Here is a 27,493-nt window from a genome sequence, read left to right on the forward strand (position 1 = left end):
TTTGTTAAACTTCCTGCATAAAGAGAGATTCACTTGTGAAAAAAACAAAATGAAATGTATTTAAGTTGTTAGTTCTGAAAATTTAAATTCTGCTCTTCCCAACAGGCTTTGTATGTAAAGTCATGAAGTATGCCTGAAACGGCATACTCTACCATTTTGTAAACAGAAGTTTTGCCGCTACCAGCATTCTTCAAAAACGGAGTAACTGTTTCTGCAACAGTTATTCCAATGAAATTGCAACAGTTATTTTCATGAAACTGAAAAACCTCCTCTGTCTTTATCCAATTTAAATCAAATCCACGCAACAGATATTCCAATTTAAAATGGATTAATTTATACTTCTATATAAACCAACACAACTTTGAAAAAGAAAAAAAAAACACTTTACTTCTGAAAACCAAATATAATCATACAAAATGAACCAAAATCAACATATTGTACATGTTAATGGTGGCCACGGGCAAGCACATGAACATGCCCATCCTCATAACCAAATCCATCCTAATATTGCAAATTTGCAAATTACTCATGAAATTGCTGATATCAAAAGAGATATAGATTTTCTGAGGGCTCTTTACGGTGCTCTAAGTAGAGAAAATGATGATCTGCGAAGAGTATTACGATTTGTAAGGCAGAGGTTATTCCAGCACACTGGCCAAGTTGACGATGGGGCAATTTGGAATGGGTACACGTGAAATTAGAATTGATGATGGTAGTTTGGTACTTATGAAGTTAGGATTTTATGTTTTGTGGATATATATATATATATATATATATATATATATATATATATATATATATATAAATGTATGTTAATGAAGTGTAAGTTTATTTAGGTTTGTAGAATTTTACTTTAATGGCTTCTAAAGAGAAGTATTGCCTTCTACGGCATACTTGTTCAGAAGTTTGTTCAGAACTTTGCCAGTAACGGCATACTCTACTACTTTGTAAATTGTACTTTTGCCTTCTCCGGCATACTTGTTATTAAACTGGTTCAGAACATTGCCGTTAACGGCATACTCTACTCCTGTAAATTGAACTTTTGCCTCCTCCGACATAAGCACTTTTTGTTTTGCTAATGATAATGCAGTAATTGTTTTTGGTTAAAAAACATAAAAAAAAAAATGAAAACCTCCTCTACCTTCATCAAATTTAAATCAAATGCCTGCAACAGTTATTCCAATTTAGAGGATTGACGCAACTGGACTAATTTATACTTCTACATAAACCATAACTTTTGCCTTCTCCGGCATACTTGTTATGAAATTGGTTCAAAACATTGCCGTTAACGGCATACTCTACTCTTTTGTAAATTGAACTTTTGCCTCCTCCGGCATAATCAATTTTTGTTTTGCTGATGATAATGCAGTAACTGTTTTTGGTTTAAAAAAAAATGAAAACCTCCCCTACCTTCATCCAATTTAAATCAAATGCCTGCAACAGTTATTCCAATTAGAGGATTGACGCAACTGGACTAATTTATACTTCTACATAAATCAGAACTTTTGCCTTCTCCGGCATACTTGTTATGAAATTGGTTCAAAGCATTGCTGTTAACGGCATACTCTACTCTTTTGTAAATTGAACTTTTGCCTCCTCCGGCATACTTGTTCTAAATTTGCACACAGTTTACCTTAATTCAAGTTTAAATCGATAAGCATTGCCTGATTTAAATTGAATTTACTATAATTACAATTTCAAGTAAATAAGCATTGTATACTAATTTAATTAAGGTATAAAGTAATTAAAATCAGAACAAAGCATTAAATCCAATTGATTCTATTTTCCTGAATAATTTTATCATGCGTAATGTCATCTGTTTCTTAATAATCAGGTCGTAGAAGATGATCTTTTTCAAATATTAACAATCTAAACTCAATAAAATCGTTAAATTGAGTTGAATTAAGATTTGTACCTTTTACTGATGTTGTAGCAGCAAAATCAATGGAGAAATCTGGCTTGAAACAACGATTTGAATAATTGAGAAATCTGGTTTGGGAACGAAGTTGGGCTGGGTTAACGATACAAGGATTTGAGAATAACGATTTTTGTTGTGTTTTATATGTAACGGTTAGGGGTAGTAATGTCTTTTTACTATGTTAGTTTTGCTCGGAAGGACAATAATTAAAGACCACCATTTTGAGGGGCAAAATCTAAAGACCGGCCCAAAAGAGGGGCATTCGCGCCAATTGATCGTAGAATTTAGCCTGGGCCTGGCCCAACAACAATAATTCAGAGAATTTTTACTCATTGTAGCTTCTTTTAAGACCTAATTATTAATATTAACTACCCTTTATTTAATTATATTTAGTAGCTAATTAACTTTTCTAAATTATAATTGGTAGCTATATCAAAAATACATACCCAAAGACATATATCTCTCTCTATTCCCACTCACTACCCGTTTCAGATTTTTCATTTCTCAAAACCCTAAAAAAAACTCTCTCTCTCTCCCCTTCTCTCATCTGCGCCGAAATAACCACCACCACCATGGCCTGCGCCGCTACTACCCCACCACCGGAGACAGCCGCTCCACCAGGCGTGAAACACAGATCTTAAGGTAATTCTCACTAAGAAAAGACCTTCCAAAGAACCCGTCCCCTTTTGGTCCTACCTAATTTTGCTAGTTTCCGTTCATCTTTAAGATGATTAAATTCTAGATTCATATAACAATCAAAAGTTTTAGCAATCGAAAAAGGACCGGAAGCAGGCTACTATTATCCACCTTACTCCATGTTAATTTTAAAACATAGAATCGACAAGATAGGGATATTGTTGGTGACGGCGATGGTGATGGGAGGTTGTTGGTCAAGGCGACGTATTGCGGTGGCTGGTAACGGCTTGTGACGGTGACGGCGACGTATTATGGCTGCTCAAATCTGTGGTGATAGCGACGGTGACGGTGGTGTCGCCGTCGTGTTTTAGATATGGCCAGAAAACAGTGTGTTTGTGAGATTTAGCTGGCTCAGATCTGCGGATTTGAGTTTATTTTTTTGTGTATTTGTTAAAAGCCAAATACAAATACATTCAACAATATCTACATCTCACAAATACACTGTTTTTTAATGTATTTGTCTTGTATTTTTTAGTGTATTTGTTAAAAGCCAAACACATTGTTTTTTTAATGTATTTGTCATGTATTTGAATGTTTTTGTCTTATATCTGAATGTATTTGTTGAAATTCATTCAAATACAGTATTTTCAAATACACGTAAATTTGAATGTATTTGGCTTCATATGTAGTTGGAATGTACATAATGTATTTGAAATTTTGTTTGAATCCATTCAAATACAGTGATGAACAGTGATTTTCAAATACATGAAAATTTGAATGTATTTGGCTTCAAATGTATTTTGAATGTACACAGTGTATTTTGAAATACATCAAAAAAAGCCACTGAAATACATCAAAGCAAAAAAAAAAAAAAAAACACTAAAATAAATTTTAAAAAATCACAGAAATACATATAAAAAAAGACACTGAAATACATTAAAGCAAAAAAAAATCACTGAAATACATCAAAAAAAAATCACTAAAATACATTTAAAAAAATCACTAAAATACATTAAAAAAATCACTGAAATACATCAAATGCAGATGAATGTTAGCTAAGGATGGTAATTTAGAAAAGGTTGCTATGGGGAGTAAGTTGGACCTTTTAAGATAGTTATTTGTGTAAGTTTGCCATAATTCAGATCTACCAAATAAAATTTTGTTGGTCACTGGGAAAATAGACATTACTGATCTTGATTGACTTGGTCCTTATTCTGTACATCATACTCCCTCCGTCTCAAAAGATTGTCTTCCTTCTTTTTTAGTCTGTCCCAAAAAGATTGATACCTTTCTATATTTAGAAATAATTTAACTTTATGAGATGATTTACAGACTACAGCCGTACAAATATCTAAAGCTTGTTTTGGACCACACATTTCAAAAGTCTTCATTTATTTCTTAAACTCTGTGTCAAGTCAAACTAAGAAAATCTTTTTGGGGCAGAGGGAGTATATTAATTGGTTTTGCTTTAACTCTCAATTTTATAACTCTTTTTTTCTTTTAATCTTAATTTGGAACCAACAATGTGAATTAAGTTCATACAAGCGAAGTTACGTACTAATAAGTACTTCCTCCGTTCACTTTTACTTGTCCACTATGAATTTTGCACAGCCCTTAAGAAATAATAAATGAAATGCTTAATTTACCCATATTAATTGGTGCATATTTTTAATGAATTGGAAAGATGATTTGAATGAGTAATTATTACTATGGGTAAAACAGGAAAAAAAATTATCTTCTCTTAATATGCTAAAAGTGATGAGTAAAAGTAAAAATCTATTTTTAGAATACTGGACAAGTAAAAGTGAATGGAAGAAGTAATAACTAGAAGAATAAATAAGTGAAATTTTTTAAAACGTTCCATCTTTCACATTTTTTTCCTTTTTCATTTTAAAATTTTACACTTTGTCCTATGAAATAACGAATGTCCTTGTCCTCCAACAAAGTTGCCTTCATAAAACTGGTAACTGTCTTTTTTCTTCCTATTATGCGTTTGTTTTTAACAAAAGCGTAAGTGGCGGGCCAATGGATGAGGTGGTTAGTTATGGTTTGTTGTATTCTTTTCCCAAAGTGTTTGTTGGTTGAACTGAGGGAAACTAGACCAAAGGTGACAAAGACACAAGTGCCAATAAGAACAAAACGTGTTTGATCAATTTTCTAAGGAACAACCTCGTGCTTGTTGGAGAAAAATTATTTTGGTACGGTATTTTGCTTCTTCATTAATACTTGGAAATATTTGCCGATTTTGTGTTGAATTTCTAAGGTGACATTTATTTAGGGATAAATTTGTTTTGCTACCTTGACAATTATTTCGGAACAGAGGGAGTAGCAGATACTCAATGAAATAATCGAAGTGTGTGCAAGTTAATTCGGACACTATTATCGTAAAAATATACTTTTTTCGTCTCAATTTATGTGATACCTCATTTTCCGATGAGCTTTGATCAAAATTTTAAAATGTATTTTTTCACCAAATTGATATGAGAAAAATTGTAACTTAAGTACTACTTACTATTTATGTAGTTTTCAAATAGTATATAGTATATTTTAACAATCTTAAAATATTAAGTTAAATTAATACAATTTAGCTTCAAAGCTTAATTAAATTAACTTTCGAAAAGTGAAAAATATCATATAGAGAGAGTAGTATATGTCGACAAATTTATTACTGGCAAGTAGCAAGTATTGCCGTATTGGGATGGAAAAAAAAACAAAGAGGTACAAGTGCGCAAATTAGTCAGACACTAATATTTTACAGATATTATAATTTAAATCTTTATTCGACATGGTTACTATTGTTGGTAGTTGGAAACCGCGCAATTGTCTTCCACAACGTCCCCCACACTTCCATCTTCTTTTTTATGTTCTTTTGTTGCCGTAGTCTTCGCGTCATAAAAATTGACTCAGTTTCCCCTCTCTACAATCTCCCACTAACAAATCTACAATCAAATATATTATCAAAAACATCCTTCTTTTCTTCTTTCTTGTAACATTTTTTAGGCAATAGATTAACCGAAAAACAAGAAAAGGAAAAGTGGGAAATCTTCTGTTTCTTCTCAAATATAGAAAAAGGTTGAATTATGGAGAGGACCCTTTTTATTTGCCTTCTAAAAATGTTTTTTTTTGTTTTTTAATCTGATGTGTTTATATATAATATCCATTTGTGCTTTTATGTAGGAAACAGAGAAGTGTTTTATCTCAGGGAGACAGAGGCAGCAGTCGATCCTTTATTATTCTTATTAATTTGAAAGAACATGAAGCCCTCAGGCTATGTAAGTTTTTTCTTGTTATGTTTTTATCTTTTCACGTATTTGCATGTTTAGCATTCATCAATGGTTAAGTTCATGCAATGTTGTTTGTGTACTCAGGATTTAAATTTGACCGGTTCATGATCTTATTACCAAAATATTTATACTACTTCTGAAATTATGGGTTCGAATTTAACGTTTGTAAAACTTTTAGCATTTTTCACATATAGTATATATCTACATTTCGTGTCGGAAATGCTAGATTCAGTTGAACCCGTTGGTTATACACTTCATCGGCCTCCATATGTAGTTATTGTGTAAGCCATTGATACAAGGCAGCCAATTGTTGTATATAATGTTCTAATTTTCATATCATATTTTATCGTAAACAGGGGATTACTTGGTTATCAAAGAAGAATTTAAAGTCACTATATTGATGTTTCATGTTATCTATTTCGGAAAGTTTTAGAGTCATGCAAAAAAGGTTTGATCTTGTAGCTTGTGTTGCTTGGACTCTCCGAAAAATGCTTCCACACCCGTGTCGGATCCTTCAAAATACACAATATCTGGAGGATCCGACACACACCCAACAACATTTTTGATGAGTCTGAGCAACATAGCTTATAGCAATACAAGACATTTATTATGGGCAATTAGTTGTGGGGGGACCAGTTCTTGTGTCTTGTTTTTCCCTTAAGCTTTCATTTGATAGTGTTTTTTCTTTAGATTGATTTTAGTATCATTTGGTAGTGTTAAGAACTAAGAAGTAGCTTGTTATATGAAATGTTCAGTTCAATGTGCTAATGAGATTCTTTCTTGGTACTTTCAGGTGCCATTATTCAAAGATCCAAAAAGCAAGAGGTCATGTTTATGTGCCCTCTTTTCTATAGCTTCCGTGTTGTGTCTAATTTTCTTGTTAGGGAGCTTTGCAGAGATTCATAAAGAGGTGCATGTCGTATTCTCTTGATCTCTCCTGTGGTTTATGGAATATATTGTGTATCGTTGAGCACAATTAGTTGCTCACAACTTAAGCTTTATCATTTCAAAATGCAACTTAAGGACCAACTCCAGCATTACACTTCTTTACACTCATTTTTTTTCATGTTATGAGCAGCCAATTGTGCTCAACAGAATATGGCCTACTTGAGATTCCTCGTTTGGACATAATTCGTTGAAGGTGAAAAAACAAGTTTTTGAAGTTGAAGTTGAAAAATAGTACTCATTTTATTTGTGTTTGGACGTGAATCACACTCCAAACAGGGTTGAAGTTTTTTGCCAGTAAAAACTATGATTTCACTTAAACACTCCTCCAATCAGTTTCTCAACTTTGAATTCTCTATTTCAAGTTGTAGTTGAAACTACGAACGAAATGGTAAAACAACACTGATTGCCATATAATAGTTCATTATTTGCATATAAATGTATGTCCAAATGCGGGTAACCGATTACAATCTATTTCATTCTCATAGTGTTTGTGACTTATATACAAAAGAGCAAGTTGTATTTTTCGTGTTTTGATTAATATCTGTACTAGTTATGCACAATGGGAATGGATAATCATAAGAATTCTATTGTGCAGAAAAGTTTTCGCTGGAAAGTGCGAAGCTCATGTAAGGTTTGTTTATTGGTCCTTATTGATTCATGGTTTTTCACAAACTCATAAATTAATGGGATTGACTTTATTCATTGGTTTCTGAGTACCTTGATGTTGTTCTTATTTTTCACATAAATAATTTTTGTCATCCGTTTTAGAATGAATGCAGGCCTAATGGAAGTGAGCCGTTACCTGAAGGTATTATTGCTAAGACTTCCAACTTGGAAAGACGGCCCTTATGGGGTTATCCAGAGGTTAATTTCATATCCATCTTTTCCATGTTCCTCATAAGTTCTACATTGAGAGTTCAATGTTTCTGTTGAAAATGAATCGTACCTCTTTCACAAAGTAAGATACCACTCTTCCACTCTTTCCCTTCTATATGATACTCTTTCCTTCTTAGTACATCCAACAATGTTTGGCACATTCTATTAATAATATTATTTTGTGAAACTTTCGCAACTTTCTATATTTCAAATCTAATTTAGGGTAAAATGTGCCATTTTCTCTTAAAATTTCAACTGTTACTCTAATATTTTCTTCCACACTACAGTACAAATACAACTCAATTACTTTCTAATTGTGGTTTAGCAGAAAAAAGAGCCTTCAAAGTACCTGTTTGCCGCAGCTGTTGGGATAAAGCAAAAGGAAACAGTAAACAAAATAGTACAAAAGGTGAGTTGTTTAAATATTTTGCATATTTTATGACATACAATTACCATAAGTCCACTCATTGAATTGGTTGGCAGTTTCTATCAAGTGATTTTGTGGTGATGCTTTTTCACTACGATGGTATTGTTGATGAATGGAGGACTTTTAAATGGAGTAACAGTGTACTACACATCTCAGCTTTGAACCAAACAAAATGGTACACTTTTTATTTGCATCTCCAATGGAGGGAAACAAGGACACATGCGTATTTTTCATATGCAGTTGCTTTAGTATAGAACATTTTCTGCTTGCACTTAACTCTTATTTTTTGTAATTATGAATATAACAGGTGGTTTGCAAAGAGATTCTTACATCCAGATATAGTTGCTGAGTACAGTTATATCTTCCTCTGGGATGAAGACCTCGGAGTAGAAAATTTCAACCCAAAACGGTATGTGAAAGTTGGTATATACTCAAGAATAAAGGAGATGGAGTACCATCTGAACTATTTTGTTGGAGCCATTTCATTGTTTTCACTTTGCATTTGAAAAATAATCATTTTACAACAACAACAACATACCCAGTAAAAATAATCATTTTATGATCCAATATTAAATTTTGGTATTAATTTCGGCGAAGTTTCTTCGTTGTAAACCTTGATACGAAATTGCTGATTCTCTTTTTCTTTTTTGGCTTTGTCTTTGTTGAATCTTCATAAACTTTGGAGGAGTAGATCCACTGCTATGAGTAATCTATATACTGTCAGAATCTCTCCATAACAACTATCCTCTATAACAACATTTTACTATAACGGCCAAGTTTTATGTGCGATTTTTCATGTTATGCTATAGTATATGTTCTCTATAACAGCATTTCACAATAGCAGCCAAAAAAATATCCAGACAAATGACGTCGTTATAGAGTGGTTTGACTATAGTGGAATAGTTGTCTAGATAGGATGTCCTATATCTCTATTTGACATCTTTACTACATGTTCCATTTGATAGAAGGGGAGGGTTGTTTTGGTTGCATTATATGCATTCAGTTTTATGTATGTTTTGGAAACCACTAAAAAAAGATACGAAGTGTTCCAATCAAATACTGTATATACTAAACCTGACTTGCATTATCCATGTAGATATATATCTATTGTGAGAGAAGAAGGTCTTGAGATTTCACAACCAGCACTAGATATCGGAAAATCAGAGGTGCATCATCAGATTACTGCTCGTGGAAGGAGATCAAGAGTGCACAGGTTTTTTTATAGACAATTTTGTGTCTTAGTATGTTCTTTCATATATCTATATTTTAGCTAGCATATAGCGGTAAAAGAATGGTACTCATAAGGCTTTAGTTTTCCACTTATAGCCTGTTTGGCCAAGCTTGTCCAAGGCTAAAAGTGCTTTTTTTTTTTTTTTTTTTTGCAAACTTGAGGTGTTCGGCCAAGATTCTAGGAGAAACAAACGTGCTTTTGAGTAGAAGTAGAAGCTATTTTTGAGAAACTGAAAAAAAAAAAAAAAAAAAAAAAGTACCTTATTACTTAGAAGCACTTTTTAAAAGCTTTGTCAAACACTAATTGCTGCTCAAAAGTGCTTTTCAAATTGATTAGTCAAACATAAACTTATTAATGCTAGTAACTGTATGAATTTATGGCCTTTGATTAAAAAGGACTAGATATTGTGATGTTGGAATTAATTGATTTAAACACATTACATTGCAGGAGGACTTATAAGGCTGGCGATACTGGCACTCGGTGTGACTATAACAGTATGGCTCCTCCTTGTACAGGGTAACTTAATTTTGTTTTATGCACCACTCATGGGTTAAAGTCTTTTTATCTTGATAGGAAATAATTAGGAACAGAAATCAGAACATTACAGCAATAACCTCCTTTTCTGCATGGAAAAGGTAGAAATTCAATTATTTTACGGAAGTCATAAGGCGTCTCTGATATTGCAGGTGGATAGAAGTAATGGCTCCTGTGTTTTCAAACTCTGCCTGGCGCTGCGTCTGGTATATGATCCAGGTTTTTCCTTTTAGAAACGATGTATTGTTACCATATAATTATATATGTCATGCTATAGCTGCATTTCTTGTGTTTGTACTGTTAAAACTTGGTCTTTGAAGAAAAAGTTATATAGATTGCCCGTTTATATGATAAGCTGGATCATGTCACAGCTGAAATCATTCATTTTTACTGGCTGCTGACTTCAACTTATAGCTTGTTTGGCCAACTTTTTGGGAAGCCAAAGGTACTAATTATTTTTTCCAGAAAGTGCTTATTTTAGAAAGTTGAGGTATTTTTGTTCAAGCTTTTAGGGAAAAAATAGTACTCATGAGTAATAGCAGAAGTTGTGTTTCAAAAGTTAAAAAAAGTAGCTTTTCCCAGAAGCACTTTTGAAATATTGGTCAAGCACAAGTATTGCTCTAATGTTGACAAAAGTACTTTACAAATTGATTTGCCAAACACAAATTGCTACTCTCCAATAGTACTTTTTTGAATAGCACTTCTGCCAAAAAGTATTTTTCAAAATAAGCAGATTTTAGAAGCTTGGTCGAACAGGCTAATCATTGTTCTAATCCGCTGTTTAGTTCAGTTCATCCGGCATAATCAATATTTACTTCTCATTAGTTCTCTGTTTTCTCACAGAATGACTTGATCCATGCTTGGGGTTTGGACATGCAACTTGGTTACTGTGCACAGGTAGTTCTAGATTTGGGCAGGGCATTAATTTTTCTTATGTTACAGTCGTGAGTTGTTGATGCTCCTTGGTCATTTTTGTCATAGGGAGACCGAACTCTAAATATTGGGGTTGTCGATGCTGAATACATTGTTCATTATGGCCTTCCGACACTAGGAGAGCCTGAAAAGAAGGTAATTACAACATGGTAATACATTATTTTTTTGTTGTAGTCATTGATTTTTTCTTTTAACTCTTCAAGTACTTCAAGATAAGAGAAGAACACAAGCACATTCAAAATGAACTTTGAAAACTGCAACCGACAAATAAACTGTATGTGTGAGATAATATTGAAGCAGTCACGTTAGGTTGATGTTCCCGCCTGATCGACAGTCTGTACTTACACATTTCACTCCATGAAGTCGACTGTTTTGAGTTCATTTCGGCATAAAGAGACATGTAACACAATGCTTTTTCCTTCAACATGATATTTCCTTTTGTAGTTCTCTGAAAAAATATTAAGCAGTAGCAGCAGTAAAGTTTCCTTTCTATGTGTCAACCTGTTATGCTTGTGGTCCACACTTACAACATTCTTTTGAGTATATTACAAAGTTCTAATTCTTCTCTTCTTATTTGTGAAACAATTAAATTTTCCTGAGATTTGCGCATTCAGGCTATTCCTCTTCAATTTCTGACTTTTTCATGTTGATGTCAATCATGCAGAAGAATTTGACAGTGAGTGGAGAAAACATCACAAGCCTTGGAAAACAAGTATGTTTTAAATAGCTTATCCAGCGATTATTTTTTATATTAGAAAGAGTAAAAAGCTTACCTGCCGCGTCCACCATAATAGATGTGTTTACTCATGAGTTTTTAACGCGTTTTTTATTTAACATCAGAGCTAAATACTATTTTCATGAATGCAGGCACCATCTCAACCCAATGCTCTCAATTTCAGAGTGGAGGTAAGCTTCTGGTCCACTTTTATCATGAACACTACTATTTTTGCAAACTGACATTGGAGTCAAAATTTAGTTGGCCGAACTGTCATTATGATCTGAGCGAAGAAACCATTATTCTTTCTTTTATTCCTTTTTTCTTCTGTTCCATTTTCCTCCGGGATGTCTCATGTCATTCTTTCAATATGCGTGGAAGGAGAGATTTTGTGTGTTGACAATATTGTATGATCATTTGGTATCTTGTAAAACTGATTTAGTAGTATCAAGATTGAGTGGAAGTCTAACATGAAATACAATAAAAGCTACGCCTCAATCTCAAGCTATTTGGGTTCTGCCATGTTAGGGTGAAATGAAACGAGGAGTCTAATACTAACGAAGAATGCACTTAAAACACTCCTTTTTATGTTCATTCAGAAATGAAAAGCCGTTTTTTTAACTCCAGTTATGTTGTGAGCTTCTTCAGGTGAGAAGACAATCCTACAATGAGTATAAGATATTCAAAAGACGATGGAAACAGGCAGTCGAGGAGGACACGTGTTGGACGGATCCCTATGCAGAGTCAGAGACGTAAAGCTTGCTTTACATAGACTTTCAGTGCATCAGGTTCTCGGAGAGGTGGCAAATTCAACTCATTTTTTATTGATTCAACCCGTTTTGACCCGTCGAAATTTGACCCAACCAGCCCATTTTCCACGTGTAGGTTCTTGAAAAGAATGGGATAAGATGAGGGCGAGATGCTGCAGATTCAAGAAACGGAGATAGGCAAAGTTTGCATATTTAGCTGCCTAATTGAGCATGATCAATGCTAAAATTTTCGCCTTAACAGAAGGAAGGATCTCAAATTTGTGAGTTCACAGTTTAAAGAATCAGATATCTATCATATGATCATCAAAAATGTAAAGTAGAAGAATTTAAATTTTAGAACGCCAGAATGTACAGTTTCTATAAAGTTGCAATTTTGATAGATAAATATGATACTCAAAAGTTGAAAGTGATAAAGATTGTGTAGTATCTGTATGTATAGGAATTCGAGTTACACATTTTTTAAGCAATGTATGTAATATATTGAGATTCTCTGTAAATGTTCACCCTTTTTGGTAGCCTTTACCCTATGAATAGCAATTTTTTGTGAAAAGTTACACGGTTATCACGGAAATATTATATAGCAAAAAGCTACAAAGGAACCCCTCTGCTATACAAAGTATCTTAGTTTTAACCTTTGTTATACTTTGAGGTCATTCAAAATATACTGAGAATAAAATGTAAATCTTTGGTATACTTGATGAATAAAATTTGAGCCTTTTTCCTATGATATAATACACTCAAAACTCAAAGTGATCCATTCAAATATAGTCCTAGCTGTCACGAGGTGACCATTTCTCTAAAGGTCTTGCTATCATATGCACAATTTTCATGTATGACAATGTTTCTGTACACATTCATACTTCTTAATCATCTTTTGACTTCAGTGCAATTTGTTGATAATCTTTTTTTCTTCTTTTCTTTCAACTATTAAAGTGAAGGGAAGTCTTAGATATCTGTAATAATTATTCTTGTTTCCCGTCCCGGTACTCGTTTTAGGCTCTTACTAATTTGAATTAATTCGCCCACGTAAGGTTCATTAAAGAGGAAGTATTGTCGGCTGAAGGGTAAGGCAGCCAAAGCAATGGCTTAATTTTGGGGAGCCCATTTTCAATAATAATAGATTTATGAATTATTATTTTTATTTTAAAAAAAAAAAAAAAAAAAAATCGCTCCCTCTATCCTAATGTATATGATACTTTTTGCTTCTCGAAATTCAAATTGCATAAATTTTGACCAACATTCTAAGATGTATTTTTCACCAAATTGATGTGAAAAAAAGTTATAACTTATAGTACTTTTCATGTAGTTTTCAAATATATAAATTTTAAATCTTAAAATATTGAATTAACTAATCAAATTTAGTTTCAAAGTTTAGTCAAATTAACTCCCGAAAAGTGAAAAGGATCACATAAGTTGGGATGGAGAGAGTAGCATTTAAAAGTAAAAAGATATGATTTTAATTAAAAGGGGAAGAAAAACTAATATATTTGTTACCAATGTTGATTGCACCGGTTAGAAAAATAGACTTCATAAATATAAGAAGTTTTTTTAAAAGAAAAGTTAGGGCCTCTCATTATGCCTGTCAACCGGTTCCGTGTAACCGGTTTTAACCGGTAACCGGACCGGTTAAACCGGAACCGGAACCGGAACCGGTATAACCGGTTAACCGGTTCCGGTTAACCGGATATTAGTTAACCGGTCCGGTTCCAAATTTTTCTTAACCGGAACCGGTTAAACCGGTTTAACCGGAACCGGACCGGTTAAACCGGTTAAACCGGTTAAAATAAAAATAAAAAAATAAAAAAAAAAAGAGCCGTTGGACTTGGGCCTCGGTAATGGACCGTTGGCAACGGTCCATTTGCAAAAATGGCCGTTGCCAAACGGTCATTTTCTTAATTTTTGGCCCCCAAATTTTTTTTTTTAACACTTTAACCCCTCCCCCACCCCTATATAAACCCTTCTTCATTTTCATTTCAATTCACTCTTCTTCATCTTTCTCTCAAATCTCAATCTCTCAATTATAGTTACTTTGCAATAATTAGCCACAAAGTCTTATTATAGTTTGAACTTTCAATTATTAATTTTGCAATTATAATATTGTTGGTGGAGTTGGTGATTTTGCAACAATCCGAAGTAGCTTTGGTGGATTTGCAATTCTAGCCGCCTTCGCTTTGTTGGAAATTATTCCGGCAATTTGGTACCTTCGTTCCAACTCTATCTTTAATTTTTGCAATTTAATTCTAGCAATTTATTTTTCGAAATTTAATTTACGCAATTTAATTCTAGCAATTTATTTTTTGAAATTTAATTTACGCAATTTAATTCTAGCAATTTAATTTGTTGTAATTTATTTTATTGTGATTTAAATTATTTCTATTTAATAATGTCAAAGAGATTAAGACGTGGTGCCGGTAGTAGTAGTCGTACTGTTAGGGGTGCGCTTAATGAGGAAACATTTGTGGAAGAAACACCTAATTTAGGTATTGATGTTGGTGGAAATAATCCACTTTTAGGTCATGAGGCAATGCAACAACATTTTACCGACACTTTTAATGAAGACTTAGATGATGATGATGATGATGAAACACAACCCCCCGAAAATCCTATAGGAGATACAGGTCCTGCACAATCACATACACAAGACAAACCGCCTAGAACTCGTAGGCCAACAGCTAAAGTTTGGAAATTTATGACTAAGGATAGGGAAAATCAATCAGTTACATGTACCCTATGTGGACAAGTATTTAGTTTTAAGCAAGGAACTGGTAAGGATGGTGGAACGGGTACACTAAATGCTCATATGAGAACCAAACATATGGATGTTTGGGGAGAGCAAACGGGTTCAAATGTGGGGGGGATTCAAATGTGGGGGGGATTCACAGCCTATATCTTCTTCTACTGCAAACTTTGATGAATTTAACTTTTATTTGATGCAGCCAAATGTGGATATCAGCCAACTGGATGAGGTGGACGTCTTAGCATGGTGGAAGAAGTACAAGGCAAGCTATCCGATACTTTCAAGAATGGCTCGAGATATCCTTACGGTTCAAGTATCAACCGTGGCTTCGGAGAGCGCATTTAGCCAAGGAAGACAGCAAATTGGAGACCATAGACATTCATTATCCGGCTTTAGCTTGCAAGTACTAGTGTGCATTCGAGATTGGATTAGATCGGAGCGACGCAACCAAAACTCAGAAGCGGAGCAAGGCGAAGACGAAGAAATTGAAGATTTGATAGCTAGTGGACCGGACCAAATGGAAGACTTTGAAGATATTTCCATGACCGAATATGATGTGGGGGAAATTAACGAAATGGTTCAAAATTGGTGATTTTATTATTCTACTATTTTTGTATAACTCATGTATTATTTGCAAGTTAAAAAAAATACAACTTGCAAATAAATGTTATCCAAGAATGAATAAAATATATGGCTCATTGAGCTTTCTTCTATTTATTTGTGTTTATATTTTTACTTTTATTAAGTTAGGAATATACCTAAAATATACTAAGAATATACTTAAGTTATATAGTATACTTAAACATATATAAGTATATATAGTATATATAGAAAAAATAGTATATATAGTATATAAGTAAGTATATATAGTATATAGTATATAAGTAAGTATATATAGTATACAGTACATATATACAAGTATATATACTATATATATTAAGTTATACACATATATAAGTAAGTAAGTATACTATATATACTTACTATATATACTTACTTATATATAGTATATAGTACATATATAGTATATAAGTAAGTATATATAGTATATAAGTAAGTATATATAGTATATATAGTATATAAGTAAGTATATATAGTATATATAATAAGTAAGTATATATAGTAAGTATATATAGTATATATATTAAGTTATACACATATATAAGTATATATAGTATATAAGTATATATATTATATAAATATATATAGTATATATTGTATATATAGTAGATATGTATATATAGTATATATATTAAGTTATACCTATATATCTATTAAGCTATCCTATATATAGTATATAGTACATATATATAGTATATATATTAAGTTATACATATATATAAGTATATATAGTATATATATTAAGTTATACACATATATAAGTATATATAGTATATAAGTATATATATTATATAAATATATATAGTATATATTGTATATATAGTAGATATGTATATATAGTATATATATTAAGTTATACCTATATATCTATTAAGCTATCCTATATATAGTATATAGTACATATATATAGTATATATATTAAGTTATACATATATTTAGTATATATATTAAGTTATACATATATATAAGTATATATAGTATATATATTAAGTTATACATATATATAAGTATATAGAGTATATAGTACATATATATAAGTACATATAGTATATATATATATATATATATATATATATATATTAAGTTATACATATATATAAGTATATAGTACATATATATAAGTATATGTAAGTTATACATATATATGTGTATGAAAAGCATTATTCTGTATTGCTGACTTGCTGTTAGGCTGTTAGTCAGTAAATATTTAAACTTTAATTATAAAATTGTATAACATATGTAAATATACCTACAATATACAAATAAATACTATAATATATATATATAATACAAAAAAAAAAAAAAAAAAAAATTTAACGAGTCCAAACCGGACCGGTTCCGGTTTGGACCTTCAAACCGGTTAACCGGAACCGGTTAAACCGGAACCGGTTAGGCGGTTCCGGTTTTGGAACCGGAACCGGTTAGGCGGTTCCGGTTTTGGAACCGGAACCGGCCGGTTTCCTAACCGGTTACCGGTCCGGTTCCGGTTGGAACCGGTTGACACCATCTAGATTTGGCTTTAGTCCCCACCGGACGTTGAGTAGGGCACTCCTATCAAGATGTTTTTTATTTTAACGGCTCGAAGTCTAATATAGAAGGAATTGTATTCATTGTACCACAACCTTTATGGTGGATTATAGTAACGGCTCGAAGTCTAATATAGACAGAAAGTCGAGAATATTTGGATACAATATTTGCAGGAATACAAAATAAAACTGCGTACATTATCGAAAATCTGTGCGCTGAACTATCTTCTTTTCCACCTTTTTATGTCAAGCTGGCCACAACTGCATATCCAAACTAGGCTAAAAAGAAAAAGACAACAGAATAAAATCGTGCTATAACTTGTTGGTATCAAAAAAAAGAAAGAAAAAAACATGATAGTTGGGTTTTTTATTCTCCACCTGGTTTTTGGTACCTGTTGCCTAATAAAATCAACTTCATATCTAGAACTTAAATTGAGACTTTTGGTTAAGGACGAAGGAACAATTACCATTATATCCCGACCCTCTCATTGGCCATGGTTGTTAGGTTACTTTACTGTTGCTTATGATTTGAGGTCTTTTGGTTGTTTCTACATGAAGACTTCTTATCTCTTTGCTTATACTTTTGTTTATATTTTTAACCAAAGGAAAATGAATGATGCTCATGATTGAAAGTTTATATCTTTCTAAGAAAGCTAACATTTTCTTTAATTTTGGATACATGCTATTTAAATTCAATAGAGCCTTTAAAAATTCAAATTATTAAAATTTTATTTTATAAAAGGAAAGAGTACCAAATTTTCAAACAGAGAAGCACATGTTTCTTTGACTTCTTTTCTCTTTAATCTAAAACACATATATGGTCCTCCTTTTTTATCTTTTTGCCATCTTCTTTGGTTGCTCTAATTTGGGAAAAAAATTTAACCCTAGCTCATAGTTAGTACTCTTTTGTCCGACCTATTGGTCCTTTTAGGCTTTTTGGAAATGTTCGATTAATGTCATTTGATGCCCTGTCTTCCAATGTAATGACCTCACAATATATCTTTAAATTCTTACTCACCAGTCCCCCACCCACCCACCCACCCCCCCTCCCAAAAAAAAAAAAAAAAAAAAACACCTAAGTTTTAAATTTATGTGCATATAAGTCACTACTTTCCCTTTTGATGGCAATATCTCTAGTTATGTAGTGTTTTTCCTATTAAATAACGAAAGAAATTAATTTATATACACCAAAATGTAGAGAAATTTGACGCTATCCATTAATCTCTACTCATCGTAACATAATTTGTCTTATTTCAAGATTACAAATTTCATATTTTATTGAAAATTGCCTATATAAACATCTTTTGAGTAACTTAATAGCGTAAAAAGAATTATAGTAGCATTGTATATAAGTTATAATGAAATAGCAGCAACTCTTGAACTCAACATAAATTATCACCAAAAGCAACCACTTCTTTAAAACATTTCTTTTCTTTTCTTTTTCCTTATTTTATGCTTTCGGTATCCGGAATTCATAAGGGAAATTAATTCGAGTTCGTGTCGCATAGGATTTACTAAACAGAGAAACACTTCATGTCAGGAATTTCTCCATTTTCGAGACTCGAACCCAAGACTTTTAAAGATATAAGAATTTCATTCATCTCACCATACTTCTTGCTGATTAAACAAAAATACAAAACTTCTTATTTTGTCCCAAGGAAGGGTCACATGGGTTGCTAAAGGATAATTGTCCTAAACTCAAGGTCAATTAGATTCCCTACACACACACATCTATAGAGTCAAAGAGTTTTAAAACAGCAGATTCAGATTTGGTTGGTCAGCACCACCCATTCACATTCTCATTCACTCACAAGCTTGCATAGTTAGTGCCATCAAAACTCAAAATTAGCCAAACAAGCTAAAAAACACATGAGACCAAGGTTCAATTCTTAGCGGAGACAAAAAAATTGCAAGGTGACTTTTTTGTATTTGTCTAAGTCTCCGCCGATAGAGTTTTCCGATTCTTGTACTGGTAGGTTATGCTGCTCGGACACTTAAAAATGTCAATGGATGTGTGTCGGCCTCCAAAAGTAGTGTATTTTTGAAGGATCCGATACGGCTGCGACAATATTTTTGAAGAGTCTGAGCAATATAATTGATAGGAGGAAGCAGATATCCAGGAGGACAATCAAAATACACAAACCGGCTCGAACACCACACCATTATTCTTTATAAGAAAAAGAACCGTTACATGTGACCACCACATGCTTATCTACCATCCATGATGTGTTAATTCTATAATATATCTACTACCTTTTCTTCTTGAGGAAAGGTGCACCTTGACACACAAAGTCATGATTCACCACCTCTGAATTACAACTACTATACAACTCAATCCAAAGCAAGTTGATATACAGTTAGAACCACTAATCATGTCACTCATTAAACTCATCTTAGTCTCAATATTATACAAAATAAAATATAAAATAGTATAATCTTTAAATGTTTTATATTGACATATAAATTTTTGACAAGACTAAAAGGACTCCTAGAACATGTAGGACCTAAAGTAAATGTACTGACATGACCAAGACTTAATCCAAAGTACTTAGCATCATCTACATAGATCACACATAAAGCTGAAATAAATGGTGACACCATAATTAAACACATGCAATGGAAAATGAAAAGTTTAGAACATAGAATCTAGCACTCTACAATTAAACACCAGTGCATTATTATGGTAGCTGGGATAAACTACCCTACCCAACTTCCACCCACCATAATTGTTAAGTTTGTTTATATTGACAACAACCCTATTCATTCTCTTCTCCACTAGCAATAAAAGCCCATCTAATTTCTTTATTGCTTAGGGTAAGTGAAAGCTCTCTCCCAATCTTTCCTCTTCTTTCCCTTATACATAATAGGGACTTGTGGGGGCTGCATCATTTGTTAAATAGCAAACCAATATCACATGAAGACCCTTTCGACCTCAATAATAAACAACAATTGTCCTATTCTCTAGAAAATCCAGTACACCATATTTTTCAATTGACTAGCTGCTAAGACAACAAGATAAAATTCAACCTTAGGCTCAGTGTTTACACTATCGTTTTCCTATAAAAATAAAGTTATCCATACATTGACCAATTAATTAATGACCAAAACATTGAGACAACAAACATAACTTAATGACATCAATGAATACCTCAATTGCCATCCTCATTTTAAGCAAATAATATTTTATAATGAAAGAAACTATCAACAACAATAAAATATGCTAACATTGTTAATATACAACTCCACTAAACTTCATTAAAGAGAGAGAAACACTCAATGGATATATGTATTATACTTCACTCTGAAACTAGTACTTCATCCATGTTTTTTGCTACTTAATTAGAAAAAAGAATCACATTTTTTCATTACTGAAAAAGTAAACACTAACACTACTTCAAGGGCACAAATCCCATCATCAAGTAGCAAAAGATTACCTGGAAATAGCTGTCCTTGAAACAATTATAAACAAATCAAATCTAAGAACAGATATTCCATCTCCCCTTTCAGACTCACAGAAAAACAAATCAAAGACCAAAAAAAGATCTAATGTGACTTAACTTTTCTCCCCTTCTTTTCTTTTATAGAAAGAGAGATACTTTTTGATTTCTTGTGGGATTTAGTAATGGCATCCAAAGCAATTACAAGTTTTGGGAGTGAAAGAACAGGTACCAAAAGGCCTGTTTGGTATGTTGCAATTGATAGCATAGCAACAAGGAGTAGGCAAGCATACTGATTTTACCCCACCACAGCAAGTGCAAAGTGCACAAATCTGAAAACTCCCAAGCTTCCTCCTTGTGTCATTCAGCATAAGCATCATTTTTTCTGCCTTCCCTGGCTCAATTAGTGGCACCATTTCAGATCCTTTTGCCTGCACAAGCAAAAAAGAGCTCAGTATTCCATAAAAATTCAATCTTTATAGGCAAACATCACAGACCATTTTGCCTACAGAAGCAAAATATGGCTCAATATTCCATAAAAATTCAATCTTTATACGCACAATCTCAGACCCTTTTGCCTACAGAAGCAAAATATAGCTTAACATTCCATAAAATTTCAATCTTTATAGGCACAATCTCAGACCCTTTTGCCTATAGAAACAAAATACAACTCAATATTACATTAAAATTCAATCTTTATAGACAACCATCACAGACCATTTTGGCTACAGAAGTAAAACATGGCTCAATATTCCATAAATATTCAATCTTTATAGGCACCCTTTTGCCTAGAGAAGCAATATACATCACAATATTCCATAAAATTCAATCTTTAGAGTCACCATTTCAGAACTTTTGCCTATAAGCAAAATATAGTTCAACATTCCATAAAAACTTCAATCTTTATAGTCACAATTTCACACCCTTTTGCCTACATAAGCAAAACATATCTAAATATTCCATAAAAATTCAATCTTTATACCAAGAACTATGATGGGATCTATCAAGAAACAGTATTAAGAGAGAAAACAACTTACTTGGGAAATTGGGGCACTATGAGAACTAATAAATAACACAAAAAATAGAAAGGGGAAAAGAACCCCACTAATAGTAGCAGACATCTTTATTTTCTTCCTTTCTTTCTTAACAAAACACAAAGATGAATATATCTTTGTTCAATATATTCTCACAATTTTGAGGAAAAGAAAAAAAAATTTACTCAAGATTGTAACTTTAAGGTTGGTTCTTCATCTTTCTTCACATAAATAAAGTAGTTAGGAAGAAGAACAAGTGGGGTGTTGGATTAATGGCAATGAACAGTCAAGAAAGAGTTAAAATTAGAAGTCAGGGGTGTGTGTGTTGTTTGAAAATGGAAAAGAAAAAGGCAAAAAGGAAAATGGAGATTTTGGGGGAAGGAAGGGAAGTGAAATGAGTGGTTTAGTTGGGTCACAGTTAGGATTATAGTGCAAGTGGGAAGTCACAGGCATAGCAGTAACACACTAGGTGACTATGTGAGTGGAATTATGTGTGTCATTATTGGCCTCTATCAGCTATTTTGAAAAATAAGTTTCTCATGACAATTGACAGATAAGTCATCTCCATTGGATTGGATAAATAGAAAAGTTTTCCTAAATACAGTTAATTGCTTTTAAAAAATCAATTAACCAAAATAGAAAATTTAAAACTATGCAGAGATAAAATTGCACAAAAACTAATACGTAGAAGATTCTCTAATAGTAACATTCTTTTGAAAGGTAATTTAGACACAATAGAATCCAATAATTGTTTTGCAATTCAAAAGCAACACTACTTTTGATTCTTTTGTAGTACTAATTTGTACTAACATACCACCTTTGTATGGTCTCTAAATTCATTGTTTTTAGTGTTTGGTAAATTTCGCTAATCTTTATTTTTTACCAGCGTAAAAGAGTCATAAAATTAAAAAAGTTTGTAAAGGGTCAAAAAATTTATTTCACCCCCTTAAAACATCTTTTCTCATAACAGTTATCTATTCTTATCCTTCCTTGTATCGAGCATCGTCCATCTTTAATTTGCCTCTAACGTCTCTTATGATTCGATAGACGAACTCATTGTTCATATCTGCTCACACTAATAAAAAACAACAATGCATATAATTGTTACCATCTAAAATAATTTATGATAGATTATGTAAATATTTAGTCAAAGAATATTTTGTAAATCTCCTATTTTAGGTTAGTATACGTTAGCATCAATTAGTCAAATTAGTTCCTCATTTGTAGCCTAATATTACGTTGTAACTGTTGTATATTAACCAACTCAATCAATGAGAATGATCACGGAATTAATCTCTTTCATGGTATCAGATACTAGGGTTTCTCTTTCTTCTCTCCACCTTCATCTTCCGCTGCCCTAGTCTCCTTCCCCCTCCTCTATTTTTCCGTCCATTTTCCTTGTCTTCCATCAATGACAGACACCAAGCTCCACCCTACTTTGGCTGTCTCCAACATCAAGAATCACATTCCGATCACTCTTGAGATGGAAACGGAACATTCTTCGGCTTGGGCCGAATTATTCAAGCTTCATGCCCGGTCTCACCGTGTCCTTTCCCACATTCTGCCAACCGGAAAGGAGAAGGCTCCTTCCACCGACAAAGAAAAGGAGTTGTGGTCCACCTTGGATGCCACGGTACTTCAATAGGTGTATGCAACCATCTCCACTGACTTATTGCATACAATCATCGAAGAAGATATCTCGGCAAAGGAGGCCTGGGATCGCCTCCGTAATCTCTTTCAAGACAACAAGAACTCCCGTGCCGTTGCCTTGGAACACGATTTCTCTCATGTCAAGATGTGGGATTTTCCAAACGCTTTGGCGTATTGTCAACGACTCAAGACCCTGGCCGATCAACCCAAGAGCGTGGGGGCTCCAGTAACCGACAACCGCCTCGTTCTTCAACTGGTGGTTGGCCTCACCGAGGCGTACAAGAACGTGGGCACTCATATCCGTCAAAGTAAGCCCCTTCCACCATTCTCCGAAGCTCGCTCGAGTCTGTGCCTTGAGGAAAAGGCATTGGCTGAAATGAATGATGACTCACCGGCGGCTATGGTGGCAGCTTCCCACCGTGAGTTTGATGACTCTGCGTCTCTTGACAATTCGAGTCATTCTCACCATAATCGGGGCAAAAATAACCACAAAAATCGTGGTTCTGGCGGCGGCGGTGGCAACCGTCACGGTAGTGGTCGTAGCTCCGGCGAGACGCAGCAGGTACCGGTGCAGCAGCAGTGGCAGAATCCTCCTTCACCTTGGCCATGGGGATGGATGCCTCACTGGGCTCCCCCTTGCCCATATCCAACAACACAGTGGGCTCGTCCACCTTCTGGCCCAACAAGGATGATGGCCCAACCAGGGATCTTGGGCTCAAGACCACAGCAGCAGGTCCAATAACACAGTGGGCTCCAACTGACATTAAATCCGCCTTGCACACAATAACCTTTAGCCAACCCGACCCCAATTGGTATATGGATACCGGCGCCACATCCCATATGACGTCCACGAACGGTACTCTCTCGTCTTATTTTAATTTGAGCAATCATAATACTGGTATTGTTGTTGGTAATGGTAATTCAATTCCAATTCGTGGTTGTGGTCATGCTAAATTGTCTCCCCCGAAGCCTCCATTATTTTAAAAAAATGTCCTTCATGCTCCAAAACTCATAAAGAATTTAATATCGGTTCGTAAATTTACTACTGATAACTCTGTAAGTGTTGAATTTGATCCTTATGGGTTTTCTGTGAAGGATTTCCGGACGGGGACGACTCTCATGAGATGTGATAGTAGGGGTGATCTTTATCCATTATCCACCATAAAAAATACCACAAATTCACCATCAACTTTTGCTACCTTGTCTTCTACACTTTGGCATGATCGTTTGGGTCACCCGGGAGCTTCTATTTTGGATTTTCTTAAGCACAATAAAAGCATTGAATGTAATAGTTCTAGTTCATCTAGTATTTGTCATTCTTGCGTGCTTGGTAAACATGTTAAATTGCCTTTTGCTAGTTCTATTTCCGAAACTATATTTCCTTTTGACATTATTCATAGTGATTTGTGGACTTCTTCCATTTTGAGTTCTATGGGGCATCGTTATTACGTTCCTTTTTTGGATGATTTTACCAAATATTTGTGGGCCTTCCCTTTAGCTAGAAAATCTGATGTTTACTCAAAATTCTTAGCTTTTAAGGCCCACGTTCATACTCAATTTGAACGTCCTATCAAGAATGTCCAATGTGATAATGGGAGGGAATATGATAATGGTCAATTCAGAAAATTTTGTTAGTCCAATGGGATGTCTTTTCGTCTTTCGTGTCCTCTTACATCCTCTCAAAATGGGAAAGCCGAAAGAAAAATTTGTTCAATAAATAATGTCATCCGGACTCTTCTTGCTCATGCCTCTATTCCTCCATCTTTTTGGCATCATGCATTGCAAATGGCGAATTATCTCCTTAATATCTTACCAAGCAAGTTATTGGGTCAAAAATCACCTTTAGAAGTCCTTTACCAACGGAAACCATCTTATTCTCATCTCCGGGTCTTTGGGTGTTTATGTTATCCCCTCTGTCCATCTACTACTATTCACAAGTTGCAATCTCGGTCAACTCGTTGTGTATTTTTGGGATATCCACCAAACCATCGTGGCTACAAATGTTTTGATTTATCCTCAAATAAAATCATTATTTTTCGTCACATTTTATTTGATGAGACTCAATTTCCGTTCTCTAAAATCCATACTCCAACTGCCACCACTTATGACTTCCTTGATGATGGCCTTTCCCCTTACTTGGTCCATCATCTCACAAACGGCCCAACATCGCAGCCTTGTTCTTAACCAACGCTGCCCAGTGTTATTTCGCTTGGTCTGGGCCAGCAGCCCACGCCACTCTCTGATGGGCCGCCTGCTAATCAGGCCCACGCAGACTCCTGCTCACCTAGGCAGCAGCATGCGTCTTCCTCTCCTCTGGCCCAGCCCGCGAATCTGGCCCAACAGCCTGTCCCCAGCCCACACAACTCACCCATTCCTCCTCCTGTCCAGCAACCCAATACCCAACCACGCATGGTCACTCGTAGTCAACACGGGGTTTTTAAGCCCAAGCGCCCATTTAATCTACATACAACGGTTACGAAGTCCCCCATACCTCATAAACCGTTGGATGCACTATGTGACCCGAATTGGAAATTTGCCATGGATGATGAATATGATGCTCTTATTAAAAATAAGACATGGGATTTGGTACCCCGTCCACCTAATGTGAATGTTATTCGTTCTATGTGGATTTTTACTCATAAAGAAAAGTCTAATGGTGATTTTGAGAGGCATAAAGCCCGTCTTGTAGGTGATGGAAAAACACAACAGGTTGGCATTGATTGTGGTGAGACTTTCAGTCCAGTAGTGAAGCTAGCAACTATCTGCATTGTATTAAGTCTATCTCTATCTAAGCATTGGCCCATTCATCAATTGGATGTCAAAAATGCATTTCTTCATAGCGAGCTCAAGGAGACAGTGTATATGCATCAGCCAATGGGTTTTAGAGACCCATCTCATCCTGATTATGTGTGTTTGTTGCACAAGTCCTTATATGGGCTTAAGCAAGCACCGAGAGCTTGGTATAAAAGATTTGCTGATTTTGTTTCTTCCATTGGTTTTGCTAATAGCAGGTCTGACCACTCCTTGTTCATCTACCGCAAGGGGCACGACATGGCTTACATTTTACTATATGTGGATGATATTATTCTTACTGCTTCTTCAGATGTTGTCCGCCGTTCAATTATGGCTCTTCTTGGCTCGGAATTTGCTATGAAGGACTTAGGTCCTTTGAATTATTTTCTTGGCATTGTTGTGACTCGTCACAAGGGTGACATGTTTCTTTCACAACGAAATTATGCTGAGGAAATTATTGAACGTGCAGGAATGTCATATTGTAAGCCTTCTTCCACTCCGGTTGACACTAAACCGAAGGTCAGTGCTTCTTCTGGTGATCCTTGTGGGGATCCAACTCATTTCCGGAGTCTTGCAGGTGCTCTTCAGTATCTTACTTTCACCCGACCGGATATTTCTTATGCCGTACAACAGATTTGTCTCCATATGCATGCTCCACGAGATACGCATATGCTTGCTCTTAAACGGATTATTCGGTATATTCAAGGTACTCTTGATCATGGTTTGCATCTCTACCCATCTTCAATTACTGATTTGGTTTCCTATACTAATGCTGATTGGGGGATGTCCCGACACACGACGTTCAACGTCGCGTTATTCCGTGTTTTTGGGAGATAATTTGATATCTTGGTCATCCAAGCGCCAACCTACTCTATCCCGCTCAAGTGCGGAAGCAGAATATAGGGGGGTTGCTAATGTTGTTTCTGAATCATGCTGGATACGTAACCTCCTCTTGGAACTACATTGTCCGGTCCGTAAGGCTACTTTGGTCTATTGTGATAATGTAAGTGCCATTTATCTTTCAGGAAATCCAGTTCAACATCAGCACACCAAGCACATTGAAATGGATATCCATTTTGTTCGTGAGAAGGTGGCGCGCGGACACGTTCGTGTCCTTCATGTTCCGTCCCGATATCAGATCGCTGACATTTTCACTAAAAGACTGCCACAGGTCTTATTTGAAGATTTTCGGGACAGTCTAAGCGTTCGTAAACCTCCCGTTTCGATTGCGGGGGTCGGGGGTGTGATAGATTATGTAAATATTTAGTCAAAGAATATTTTGTAAATCTCCTATTTTAGGTTAGTATACGTTAGCATCAATTAGTCAAATTAGTTCCTCATTTGTAGCCTAATATTACGTTGTAAATGTTGTATATTAACCAACTCAATCAATAAGAATGATCACGGAATTAATCTCTTTCAA

The 27,493-nt window shown here is 34.4% G+C and overlaps 3 protein-coding genes across 5 annotated transcripts; 2 read left to right on the plus strand and 1 right to left on the minus strand.

Moving 5' to 3' along the window:
• The first annotated feature begins 5,377 nt into the window (after positions 1-5,377).
• On the plus strand, positions 5,378-12,822 carry LOC132615793 (uncharacterized). 3 transcript variants are annotated; one of them, XM_060330383.1, is made up of 17 exons: positions 5,378-5,626; positions 5,732-5,826; positions 6,632-6,748; positions 7,382-7,417; positions 7,555-7,650; positions 7,988-8,071; positions 8,146-8,264; positions 8,397-8,498; positions 9,186-9,302; positions 9,768-9,836; positions 10,007-10,073; positions 10,698-10,751; positions 10,836-10,922; positions 11,452-11,499; positions 11,655-11,693; positions 12,151-12,290; positions 12,388-12,822. In XM_060330383.1, exons 2-16 carry the CDS (start codon positions 5,809-5,811, stop codon positions 12,256-12,258), a joined length of 1,161 nt encoding a protein of 386 aa, XP_060186366.1. In that variant the 5' UTR covers positions 5,378-5,626; positions 5,732-5,808; the 3' UTR covers positions 12,259-12,290; positions 12,388-12,822. The 3 variants fall into 3 exon arrangements, with proteins under 3 accessions (XP_060186366.1, XP_060186365.1, XP_060186367.1); XM_060330382.1 differs by having other exon boundaries at positions 5,380-5,626; positions 12,151-12,302; XM_060330384.1 differs by having other exon boundaries at positions 5,381-5,626; positions 7,991-8,071; positions 12,151-12,302.
• A 7,602-nt stretch (positions 12,823-20,424) lies between these two features.
• LOC132615282 (uncharacterized) lies at positions 20,425-22,105 on the minus strand. Its single transcript, XM_060329847.1, has 2 exons — positions 21,631-22,105; positions 20,425-21,024 (listed from the first exon to the last, which is right to left on the minus strand). The coding sequence occupies exons 1-2, from the start codon at positions 21,712-21,714 to the stop codon at positions 20,773-20,775; spliced, it is 336 nt and encodes a 111-aa protein (XP_060185830.1). The 5' UTR covers positions 21,715-22,105; the 3' UTR covers positions 20,425-20,772.
• A 1,317-nt stretch (positions 22,106-23,422) lies between these two features.
• LOC132612657 (uncharacterized) lies at positions 23,423-24,019 on the plus strand. Its single transcript, XM_060326772.1, has one exon. It carries the CDS (start codon positions 23,423-23,425, stop codon positions 24,017-24,019), a length of 597 nt encoding a protein of 198 aa, XP_060182755.1.
• Positions 24,020-27,493: the final 3,474 nt, after the last annotated feature.

This window comes from Lycium barbarum, chromosome 10, assembly GCF_019175385.1.
Source record: "Lycium barbarum isolate Lr01 chromosome 10, ASM1917538v2, whole genome shotgun sequence".
Lineage (NCBI taxonomy): Eukaryota > Viridiplantae > Streptophyta > Magnoliopsida > Solanales > Solanaceae > Lycium > Lycium barbarum.